Raw genomic sequence first — 13,140 nt, forward strand, 5'->3', positions numbered from 1 at the left:
CATTATTCAATTAGGTTGCATGAACTAAGATTAACTATAGCGATGGTAATGAGTGCAGCTTGGGTAAATCTTGGTTCCAATTCCAGCTCCACCAATTCCTAACTCTTTAAACTTGAGTAAGGTTATTTAATTTTTTGTGGGGGGCTGTTTTCATAGCTGAGAAATGAGGAAGATAATATGATTAACAATCTTACATGGTTGTTGAAAGCATAAAGTGAAATATTTCAAACTCTTAGCATGTGGTAACCAAAAAAATCAAACTAGTTGCTATCGAGTAGATTCCAACTCATGGTGACCTCCTGTGTTTCAAAGTAAAACTGCTCTCCATAGGATTCTCATGGCCATGACCTTTCAGAAGTAGCTCACCATGTCTTTCTTCCAAGGCACCTCTAGGTTGATTCAAACTTCTAACCTTATGTTTAGTAGTCCAACACTTAACTACTTGCACAACCTAGGAACCCATAGTACATGATAAGTGCTCCATAAATGGTAGTTTTATTATTATTTCAGTTCCTAAAATTTAACCTCCTTCATACTTTAGCTTTGGTTTGACAATAATCCTGGTAAGAAAACTAAAGTGAGAATTTATTACAATTTCCCTTCTTATGAAACCACAGTTGCTACATTACCAGATGCTTTTTTCCCAATTGCTAAATAATAATAACAACAGTAATATACAATAGAAATTAAAGTTACAAATAAAACATAACTACATTATTTAAAATTCATTTCTGCTAGCTGTTTTCCTGAGGTGCATTCAGTCCATTTTCAAATGAGCAAGTTATTTCTTCAGCTTACCACCATCCTTGAGGTACCTTCATAACCTGCGGGGGGGGGGGGGAAGAGTAAGCCATTTAAGAGAAATATATTACACAATTCCAAAAAAGAAAAAGATCCCAGCCAGCATTTTTATTTTCAACTCATTAATGTCCTCCTAGGAAAAAGATGGGAGAAGTTCTCAACGAGAGTTTACTATACCCCATAGTATATAGGTTTCCAGGAAAGGAGAATCTTTGCACAGCTGGGAACTTTGGAAAGTCACTACTTTATTGCTGAATGTGAACAAGGAAGCATATGACCCTGATTGCTACTAGCCTATTCTATGACCTAAAAGGAACTGGCCAAGGATGAAGCCAACTCTTTGAAGAGGGAGCAGACAGAAAGAAATAGACTTTTTCCTTGAGAATAAGCCTCTGGCTCCACCAAGTGAAAAGGCCACCTTGCCTCTGGACTGCCAATTCATGGGAGCCAATACATTTCCTTAGTACTGAAACCAGTTTGAGTTGGGCTTTATGATATTACAGCCAAAAAATGTCCTGACTGACTGTGCTAGTTATTCTTCATCTGCTCCCTTGGAAACTTTCTCTGCCCTGACCTGTGCTCCAGGTGGCTGGCCCCTAAAGGTTACGTCATCAAAACTCCCTTGCCCTATGTTTTTTATTGGGCTTGGCTAATGGGAGGCACCTGCTGAAGATCTGAGGACAGAAGGAGGGAAAGGTTGAAGTATTTTTTCCTCTACTTTCTCCAACTCTCCTTGTTAAAAAAAAAAAAAAAAAAAAGTTGTTATGGTGTAAATTCTAACTCTTGGTAACTCCATGTGTGTCAGAGTAGAGCTGTGCTCCATAAGGTTTTAATGGCTGATTTTTCAGAAGTAAATCACCAGGCCTTTCTTCCAAGGCACTTCTGGATGGATTTGAACCTCAAACCTTTTTGTTAGTAGCCAAGTACATTAACACTTGCATTACCTACAAACTCTTTGCTTAGGTTCTGGCCATTTCCCTCCAATACTACAATTCTTTCCTGGTGCATCTTCTTCCAGAGCTCTTCTCTGTGGGCTACGGTAATAACTCCTCTGTCTCTCCAGCCATAAGAAAGGTAATAATTTCCTGCTGCTGCTAGTCTCAGGGTGCTTCAAATTCCCTGTGACTTCCCTTAACCCTGCCATCACAGTCCCTCCACCAACATATCTTTCTGATCATCTGAGTGGACTTGTGATTCCTGCTGGGATCCTAACTGATAGCATTTAAAGAACTTAGAACAGTGCTTGACATATGGTAAACACTCAATAAATATTATAAATAAATAAATAAAAATAAACAGTTGCTGGACAGTCTGAACTGTGCCTACCTAATATGTGTCAGAGTAGAATTGATTTTCAGAAGTAGATTATCAGGCCTTTCTTACAAAGTAATTCTGGGTGGACTCAAACCTCCAACCTTCTGGTTAGCAGCCAGGCCCTTTAATCCTTTGCACCACCCAGAGGTTCCTCAATGAATGTTAGTTGTTATTAAAATATTGTTATTTCCAGCATCACAGCAACACACAAGCAACCATAGTATGACAAACTGACAGATGATGAGTGGTGGGCCAGTAAACAACTGGACCCAAAAGCAGCATCACAATAAATGGAAAAAAGATTGAAGTTGTTAAGGATTTCTTATTTCTTGTTTCCACAATCAAAACCAATGGAAGCAGTAGTCAAGACATCAGACTACATATTGCACTGGGCAAATCTGCTGCACAAGACCTCTTTAAACTGCTGAAGAGCAAAGATGTCTCCTTGAAGACTTAAGTGTGCCTAACCCAAGCCATGGTATTTTCAATCACCTTATATTCACATGAGAGCTAAACAATGAACAAGGAAGACTGAAGAGTTGATGCTTTTGAGTTGTGGTGTTGGCAAAGAATACTGAAAGTATCATGGACTGCCAGAAGAACTAACAAATCTGTCCTGGAAGTGCAGCTGTAATACTCCTTGGAATGAGTATGGCCAGATTCCGCCTCACATACTTTCGTAATGTTGTCAGAAAGGACCATTCCTTGGAGAAGGATATCATGCTTGGTCAAGTGGAGGGTCAACAGAAAAGGGGAAGACCCTCAATGAGATGGATTGGCATGGTGGCTACAATGATGGGCTCAGGTGTGGCAAATATTGTGAGACTGGCACAGGACCGGGCAGTATTTCATTCTGTTGTTCATGGGGTCACTATGAGTCAGAGTTGACTCAACAGAACCTAACAACATTGTTATTTCCTTTCCATTTTAAAAGTCCACATGAAAATACATCTTTGTGTCCAAAAAAATGAAGAAAAATTTAAAATAACAACCATAATCATGCAAATAAGAATGAAGATTGATCTCAGCAAATTAGAAAAAGTATATAAAAGCCTTCTCTCCATGCTCTTATCTCTGTGGTAACATGTAGGAGAAAGATATGAAATTATTTGGCTTCAAATTCTGTGAAAAACTATAAATTTATTCTTAGATGTTTTTAAACATAATCAAATTCCAATCGGTGATTTATAACATGCAATAAATTCCATATCCCTAAGAAAACTCCATTTGAATAGCTTCCCATCTGCTAAATTGATCACACTTACCATTATGCGATATTAGTCTCTTGAATATCTTCATTGATTGGAGTTATATCTTTACCCAGACTTTCCATCTCTTCTTCCTTCTTCCTTCTTTTACGACGTTTCCGAAGAGGGCTTATATAAAGTTAGAAATTAGTGTGGGCCTGTTAGTTCATGGGAACACAAAATTAATCATCAAGACAGTTAAAAATGCATAAGGTCTCATTTTTCTTAAGTATTTTGGGTTCCTTTTAGCCTCTTTCTGTAGGAGTTCTAGTGGTGCCATGGTTAAGCCACTCAGCTGCTAACTAAAAGATCAGTGGTTCAAACCCACTGCCCCTCCTACAGGGGAAAGATGAAGCAGCCTTGGAATCCTCACGGAGCAGTTCTACTCTGTTCTCGGGTCTCTGTGAGTCACAATCGACTCAGCGGCAGTGGACTTTTTTTTTTAATCTCTTTGTCAAGGATCACTTAAGAGAGGAATAGGCTACAATGTGATAGAATATAATTATCTACATAGAAAGAAAGGAGCTCTGGCAGTGTAAAGGTTAAATGCTCAGTTGCTAACTGAAAGGTTGGCAGTTCAAATCCACCAAGTGGCTTTGTGGGAGAACTGGTGATCTGTTTACATAAAAATTATAGTTCAAAAAACTCTACTGTGTCACATTTGGTCATATTGGTCAGAATCAACTTGACAGTCCCCCAAAACAACATAACAGAGAGAGAATATGGCAGTTGATTGTTCACTGAGCTTGGATGGCAAAAGAAATTTTTCAGAACAAGTCATTTTACAAAATAGATTTATAAGCATTATTTATTGTATAAAAAATAAACAGTATAAAATTGTCAACAGATACAGGACCACCAAGAGAGTGCTTGTGGCTTCTAGATACACTAACTAAGCTGCTAGACTCATCAGTTAAGAAATGTATTAGACATTCTGGGCTGCAGCCCAGTTTTCTTGATTAAAGTAAAATTCAAATTTAATGTAATAAAATAGGCCATTTCCATCTCTGCCTAATTAATTGATGTTCTCTGTCCCATATCTGGCATCACAAAACTCCATCCTACCATAAAAAGGTAAAATCAACAACATCTTTCAATGTTGAAGCTGGAAGGAATGATACAGATTATCTGGTTTATTCTTCTTATTTTACAGAAAATAAAATTGAAGTTTAGAGATGATAGGAAATTTCTTCGTAGGCTCAAACATATGTAAATGGCAGAACTGAGACCAAAACCAATAACCTCTACTGGCTACACTGGGGTTTTTCTCTTGCTTTGAAACTTCCTCCCAAGATTATTCTGAAGAAAGACACCTTCTGGTGTGTTCAATAGCCTGGAAGTAAAGGTAAAAGGTTAGAAGGCTAGACTAGCTTTTGAAAAAAAGATAGCATTTTAGGGCCAGTGAGTTTATGTTAATGGGGGAAGAACAACTCAGAAAAGGAGGGTGAGAATAGCTTCAGAACACAAAGAATGTAATCAATGTCACTGAATTGTATGTGCAGAAACAGTTGAATTGGTGTATGTTCTGTTGTGTATATTCTTAATAGCAACAAAAAAATGAATTTTAAAAAATTATTAAATATCTCTCTCAATAGATTAAACCCTAAATCATAAAAAAAAAAAAAAGATAGTACTTTAGGAAAATGCCTTTTTAGCATCTTAAGTGGTAGTTCTGGTCCAATTAAAAAAAAAAAGTATATTTCTAAAAGAAACTTAATTAAAGGCTACTTTATGCTCTGAGAAAAAGCAATGTTTCTTGATTCCCAAAGCAGTGATATATATAATAAAAAGTAAAAGACAGGAAAAATAGAACAATCATCTTTTGTAGAAAAAAATTATTATTTTAATGTAGCCAAGCAAAATGGTATTTATTGTCTTGCTCATTTATTTTTATCTTTTAAAATTATTGTGTTATGGTACTGTTTAAGAAAATAAACAGTGATTTTTTACCTGGTCTTATTTAGTCTACTCACAAACTCACACAAAAATATAACTAACTTCAAAACTTTGAAAAAAAGAAAAAAAAAAAAACTAGAAGAGCTATATAAATTTTGTTTTAAATTATAATAATTCTGTAGAGTAAAATGATAAAGATCATAGATTACATTTTATTATAAATAAATCCATCAAATATATGATGGCAAAACAAAAAATTGGTTTATGTAAATCAAAGCAAAAGGAAAAGAGAAAAGGAAGGAAGGCAGAGAGAATGAAAAAGGAAGGAAAGGAAACAATGAGAAAGATACATTTTCTTAGATGTATTTAACATTAAGTTTTAAAATACTTACTGACAGCATGTGCAGACACCAACCACTAGGATGATAAAAATGACCATAACCGCTATCAAACAAATCACCAAAATCTGTCCTTTATCTCCCCTTAGGTAAAACAAATCAACTCTCTCACATCTTGTTCCAGTGTAGCCTTCATCACAGCTAAAAAACAAAACAAGAAGAGGGCAACAGGGTAAAAAAAAATAGCAAGGCATTTACGAATCTCTATTATTTCTTTTATGAGGAACTAACACTGTATTCACTACTATGAATTAATGTTGTTGCTGTTGTTGTTATATGCCTTCGAGTAGGACCCGACTCATAGCGACCCCTCCTTGGGTTTCCGAGGCAGTATCACTACGGAAGTGGATTGCCCCATCTTCCTTCTGAGGAGTGGCTGGTTAGCAGTCAAGTGCCTTAGGCACTATGCTACCAGAGCTCCCTATGAATTAATAGAAGAATACAATTCCTTAAGAAAAAGAAAAACCAAAACACTCAATTCACAAGTACTTTCACTTTTTTTGCTGAAAATGTATTATTGCACAAACATTATTGATAATATGTCTAACCTAAGTAAACAGGGATGATGACAATTTACTGAAGTTTATTTTGAAATTTTAGATTCTGAGTTTGAAAGGGAAGTGCTGATAAAATTCTCTCCACAGCATTCCCAAGTGCTTAAATACCTCCATTATAAGGAAATAAAAAATATCCAGAGCTGCCCATCACATCCTAGGGCAATACTATCAGTTCTGGTATGCCCGAGGTCTCTTATAATATATTACTGTTTTATGTGATCAGACGTGATGATGTGTGTAAAAGCTCATTGCTCACAGCTCTTTTATGGAGAGCTTTCAACATATAGAAAGTTCTCCATAAATGTTATTCCTACTGGATTAATTTCTCTGTGACTTCTACCCACAGTTCTAGTTCTTCTGCTTGGGGGGTCAGTTACAGATTAGGTAATGCTCTTCTATTCACCACCCCCAAACTACAGCCCCCAAAATACGCAATGCAACTTGGTCCCTCCAGTTTCTTTTCCTAACATTCTAGGACCACATTATCAGATCTGTTCATTATTCTGTCTTGTTGTTGTTAAATGTTGTCGATTCAGTTCCAACTCATACCAACACTACGTACAACAAAACATAATATTGCCCATGCCTATGTCAACCTCACAATCATTACTATGCTTGATCTCATTGTTCCAGCCACTGTGTCAATCCATCTTCTTGAAGCTTTTCCTTTTCTTCACTTTTCTTTACTTTACCAAGGATAATTTCCTTCTTGATGGACTGATCCCTCCTGATAACATGTCCAAAATACTTGAAATGAACTCTTGCCATCCTCACTTAAGTAGAATTCTAGCTGTACTTCTTCTAAGACAGATTTGTTCTTTTGGCAGTTCACGGTTTATTCAATGTTCTTCACCAACACAATATTTCAAAGGCATCAATACTTTCACAGTCCTTGTTCTGGTTGCCTAGTGCCGTGCCTAGCCAAGTTGACACACAAACATAATCACCACAGTCTTCCTTATTCATTATCCAGCTTTTGAATGCATTTGAGGTGATTGAAAATATCATAATTTGGCCATTAGTCTTCAAAGTGATGGCATTACTTTTGAACACTTTAAAGAAGTCATTTGCAGCATATTTGCCCAATACAATACTTCATTTGATTTTTTTCACTACTACTTCCATGGGTGTTGATTGTGGAGCCAAGCAAAATGAACTCCTTGACAACTTCAGTCTTTTCTCATTTTATCATAATGCTGCTTGTTGGTCCAGTTGTGAGGATTTTTGTTTTCTGTATGGTGAGATGTTATCCATACTAAAGGTTGTAGTCTTTGATCTTTATCAGTAAGTGCTTTAAGTCTTCTTCACCTTCAGCAAGCAAGGTTGTGTCAAATGCATATTACACGCTGTTAATGAGTCTTCCTCCAATCTTTATACCAAGTTCTTCATATAGTCAAAATTCTCAGATTATTTGCTCAGCACACATTCCATCTACTCTCCTCTAAACAGCTTCCATATCTCACTGGCCATTATAAAGTGGAGTGCTCAAAAAACAAATGTTTTCCAGGCATTGTGTGAACACAGTGGGGCTATAATTGCTTTATCCTTCAATTTTCTTATTATCTTAGGATTCTCCTGAACTCAGCAGATCTGCCAAGTTCCTGAGGTTGTAGTTATGAATTCATTGGCCAAACTGGAACTTGTCTGAGGGACACTCAGTGCTATATAGTCATTGTGATTCGGGGATCATCCAAAATATTCTCTGACCTGTGTCAGAAGCTAAAAAGGTACATAAAAATTGTATCTGAGAACTGTTTATAAGCAAAATTGTATGTTGTAACATTCTCCCTTATTCTCCCCAGATGTATTAAAAACACCAAGGGTACTAGGCATATATCAAAGATGAAATTCTCCTTCTTGAAAAGATTTTTCTGTCTCCCCAATTTTCTTCAAGAAATGATCTACTCGCAGGCCTTTCTATAGTTGTGTTTGACAAGAGCCAAGGCAGTTAATTCCCACAAAGCGTGTATTTCCTCTAGTACAGAGATTCCTTAATGTTAATAGTGTAGCTAATATAATACTTTAAGAAGCAAACCAAAAACAACAACAAATATACTTAACAAACAAGGCCACCAAACAAAAACCTCACCAAACCAATCATTAATTAAATGGTGAAACTCAATGCAAGCCAAAGAGAAAAGATTCTTAATGCCATCCATCTTTGGTAAAAGGACCCCAGAATATCTGAAAGAAAACTGCTTCCTGCAACATAATTAGATATGTTCATTCCAAAGTCAAAACAACAGGAACATAGCTTAGACATATCTTGAAATATCAAAAATCTGTTGTGTGTAGGACTGGAATTGGGGGGAAATCATCTTTTATTTCATGACCACATGACCATGTAGGTGAGACAAAATATGGCCATTTTTATTTCCAAGGAGTATTCTGGCTGCACTTCTTCCAGACCAATTTGTTCCTTCTTCTGGCAGTCCCTGCTGTTTTCGGTATTTTTTGCTAACACTGTCATTCGAAGGCAGCAACTCTTCTTCAGTCTTTCTTGTACATTGTCCAGCTCTCACATGCAGATGAGGCTATTAAAAATACCCTGGCTTGGGTTAGGGGAACCTTTGTCTTCAAAGTAACACATTTTTTAAGGAAAGGAAATTTTTTAAGGTCACAATTAGAATCCTATAAATGTAGTCTCTCCCAATTAGCTTAAATGTTTCTCTGGCAAATTTACTAAAGATGGCATTTTTAAACAATAACTTTACCCACAAAATGTACAGCTATTACTTGCTGCTGTTTTAGAATTTTTTTTTTTTTTCTAATTATCAGCTCTGGGGTTAGTGGTTCAACCAAAGATTATATTGAAATTCTCAGTAGTATTTCCTGTAAGTTATAACTCAATGAAGCCATGCTAAAAGGTCAAATGTTGGCATAGCTTGTTATCAAGGCTTTCCTGTTATTTCACCCTCATCAAGCTAATAATGTATCAGCTTATTGTCATTTTCAGTTAGTGTCTTATAACTTCTAGACCAAATAAGTATGCATGCCTGTTACACAGCAGAGGAAAAGACAGTGTTTGTTTATCACAGAATAAAATAATGAATGGATTTTTATTTAACAAACATTGTACAACATTAAATATTTTAATTTTTTTTTTTTTTTTTAGTTAAAAATATATTTTTTAAGATGCCAATGATCCTTGAAGGCTCTGCAGAACTGGAGTTTGGGATTACTGCTTTGAAATACTCACCAGACACAGTTCTAAGGGCTTTATAAGTACTAACTCAATTTATCCTTATAACAATCCTTAAGGTAGGTGCTATTATTAACCTCATATTACAGAGGAAGAAACTGAAGTATCTCTATACTGAGTGGGGTTGGGATTCAAATGTAAGGCAATCTAGGTCCCAAATTCATGCTCTTAATGACCTTTCAATATTGCTTAAATGAGCGGTGCTAAATAAATGAATGAAATTTATATGTCAAAACAAAGTATCCCCATTTCCAAGAAAACAATGAACAATAAGGGATTTGAGTATTTGAGACACATTTTGGTTTTCATGTAAAAGCAGAGGTCTACAAACTCCTGTGATCCAAAACAAAAAGAGATATTTCTGGCTTCCCCAGATGGCATATCTTCCCCAATGGTAAGATAATTTTGCCTGAAGTCATGCTACACCAAGAAATCAAATGGTCAGACCTAGGCTGCATAATATTCCGCAATATTATGCTGCCCTTCTGAACTTCATGGATTGATTGTTCTAAGCAGTACCTGTATCTGTTTTCATTATAGTCCTGTCTATTGTTTGCTGGAAGCCACAGGAGTGAGTTCAATTCCAGGCCCAAAGGGTGACTCAGGGCAATAGTCTTGGGATTTCGCCAGTCTCTATCACACCAGTAAGTATGGTCTTTTATATGATTTCGAATTTTGCTTAATATTTTTCTCCCACTCTATCTAGGATCTCCTATGCTAATCCCTTTCTGAGTGGTTGACACTGGTAGCTGGGTACCATTTAGTTCTTCTGGGCTCATGGTCATGTAGGCTGAGGTTTGCATGGTCCACTAGTCCCTTGAACTAATTGTTTCCATATGTGTTTGATTTCCTTCATTGTTTCTTTGCTTTGGACAGCAAGAGACCAATTGTTGTATCTTACATGGTCACTTGCAAGCTTTTAAGACCCCAGTCGCTACTCGACAGACTAGGATATAGAACAAGGTTTTTGTGTAGTGTGTTATGCCAAGTGAGCTCAATGTCCCCTGTGACCATGGTCCCGAGTCTATGAGACCAGTGACTCACTCCTGTAGGTGTTTGGTTATGGGTAAGAACTTTGCCCACTGTCAGCTCTATTATATCTATGGACATTCTTATAGCACATACAAATGAGTATATAGAAATATCAACTGCCAAAGGTGTATATAAGGATATATCAACTTATATATGTTGTTGTTGTTAAGTGGTTGAGTGACAGCAACTCACAGTGACCCTATGTACAACAGAACAAAACACTTCCCAGTCAGCACTATCTTTACAATCCATGCTATACTTGAGCCCATCATTGCAGCCACTGTGTCAATCCATCTCATTGAGTATCTTCCTTTTTATGCTGACCCTCCACTTTACCAAGCATGATATCCTCCTCCAGGGAATGGTCCCTTCTGGTCACATGACAAATGTAGGTGAGACAAAGCCTGGCTATTCTCACTTCCAAGGAGTATTCTGGCTGTACTTCTTCCATAACAAATGTGTTCCTTCTTCTGGCAGTCCATGTTATTTTCAGTATTCTTTGCTAACACCAACATTCAAAGGCAGCAACTCTTCTGCAGTCTTCCTTATACATTGTCCAACTTTCACATGTAGATGAAGCTATTGAAAATACCATGGCTTGGGTTAGGGGAACCTTTGTCTTCAAAGTGACATCTTTGCTTCTTAACACTTTAATGAGGTATTTTGCAGCAGATTCACCCAGTGCAGTACAACATTTGATTTCTTGACTGCTGATTCCATTGGTGTTCACTGTGGAACCAAGTAATATGAAATCTTTGACAACATCAATATTTTCTCCATTTATCATGCTGCTGCTTATTGATCCATTTATGAGGATTTTCATTTTCTTTGTGTTATGGTGGAATCCATACTGCAGACTGTAGTCTTTAATCTTCATCAGTAAGTCTTTCAAGTCATCTTTGCTTTCAGCAAGCAAGGTTGTGTCATCTGCATATCACAGTTTGTTAATGAGTCTTCCTCCAATTCGAATGCCACACTCTTCTTTACATAGCCGAGCTTCTTGGATTACTTGCTCAGCATACAGATTAAATAAGTATGGTGAAAGGATGCAACCCTAACATATTGCCTTCCTGATTTTAAACCATGCACTATCCCCTTGTTCGGTTTGAACAACAGTCTCCTAGTCTATATACAGGTTCCTCATGAGCACAATTAAGTGTCCTGGAATTCCCATTCTTTGCAAGATTATCCATAATTTGTTATGATCGACACAGTCAAATGCCTTTGCACAGTCAATAAAACATAGGTAAACATCATTCTAGTATTCGTTGCTTTCAGCCAAGATCCATCTGATATCAGCAATGATATACCTCATTCCAGATCCTCTTCTGAATCCAGCTTGCATTTGTGGAAGTTCCCTGTCAATACACTGCTGCAACCGTTTTTGAATTATCTTCAGCAAGATTTTAATTGCATGTGATATTAATGCTATTGTTCTATAATTTCCACATTCTCTTATATCACCTTTCTATGGAATGGGGACAGATATGGATCTCCTCCAGTTAGTTGGCCAGGTAGCTGTCTTCCAAATTTGTTGGCATAGAAAAGTAAGTACCTCCAGTGCTGCATCAGATTGTTGAAACACCTCAATGGGTATTTTGTCAATTTCTGGGGCCTTGTTTTTGCCCATTTCTTTAGTGCAGCTTGGACCTATTCTTTCATTACCATTGGTTCCTGATCATATGCTACCTCATGAAATAGCTGAATATTGATAATTCTTTTTGGTACAATGACTCTGTGTATTCCTTCCATCTTCTTTTGATGCTTCCTGCCTCATTTAATATTTTGCCATAGCATATTTCAATATTGCAATTTGAGGATTGAATTTTTTCTTCAGTTCTTTCAGCTTGAGAAATGCCAAGCATGTTGTTCCCCTTTGATTTTCTAACTTTAGATCTTTGCACATTTCTTTATAATGTTTTGCTTTGTCTTCTCAAGCTGCCCTTTGGATTCTTCTGGTCAGCTCTTTTATCTTATCATTTCTTCCATTCACTTTAGCTATTCTCTGTTCAAGAGCAAGTCCTAGAGTCTCTTTTGACATCCATTTTGGTGTTTTCTTCTTTTCCTGTCTTTTTATTGGCCATATGCTTTCTTCATGTATGATGTTCTTGATATCATCCCACATCTTATCTGGTTTTTGATCATTGGTTTTCAGTGCATCAAATCCATTCTTCAGATGATCTCTAAATTCAGGTGAGATGTAACTAAGGTCATGTTTTTCCTCTCTTGGACTTTTTAAAATTTTTCTTCAGCTTTAACTTAAACTTGCATATGTGCAATTGATAATCTGTTCCACAGTCAACTCCTGGCCTTATTTTGACTGATAATATTGAGCATCTCTATCTTCACTTTTCACAGATGTAGTCAATCTGATTCCTCTGTATTACATTTAGTGAGGTCCATGTTTATAGCCACCATTATGTTGTTGAAAAAAATGGTATTTGCAATGAATAAGTCATTGGTGTTGCAAAATTCTATCATACAATCTCTGGCTTATATATAGTCATGGGCATATTCCATTTTTCCCAATCATACATGAACATTTAGCCTATCTACCTATGTATCTTTGGTAGTTATGTTTGTGTGTCAACTTGTCTGGGCCTGGTTGAGTGGCTGGGCAGCTGGTGGTAGTTATTCCCCATGATGAGACTGGCAATCAACTCCATGGTGGGATCTACCACAAGCAGCTGAGT

General features: G+C 36.8%; 1 protein-coding gene across 1 annotated transcript in view; it reads right to left on the reverse strand.

Annotated features, from left to right (window-relative positions):
* Positions 1-3,382: 3,382 nt before the first annotated feature.
* The window catches only part of BTC (betacellulin), an 84,346-nt gene continuing 74,588 nt past the window's right edge, over positions 3,383-13,140 (reverse strand). Inside the window, exons 4-5 of the mRNA XM_007949052.1 lie at positions 5,651-5,797; positions 3,383-3,491 (exon numbers count right to left, since the gene is read on the reverse strand). Of these exons, the coding sequence (XP_007947243.1) occupies positions 3,383-3,491; positions 5,651-5,797 (256 nt within the window). The remainder of the gene's footprint in view (positions 3,492-5,650; positions 5,798-13,140) is intronic.

This window comes from Orycteropus afer, unplaced genomic scaffold (assembly GCF_000298275.1).
Source record: "Orycteropus afer afer isolate SDZICR_OR568_19922 unplaced genomic scaffold, OryAfe1.0 scaffold00235, whole genome shotgun sequence".
In the NCBI taxonomy this organism is placed as follows: Eukaryota; Metazoa; Chordata; class Mammalia; order Tubulidentata; family Orycteropodidae; genus Orycteropus; species Orycteropus afer.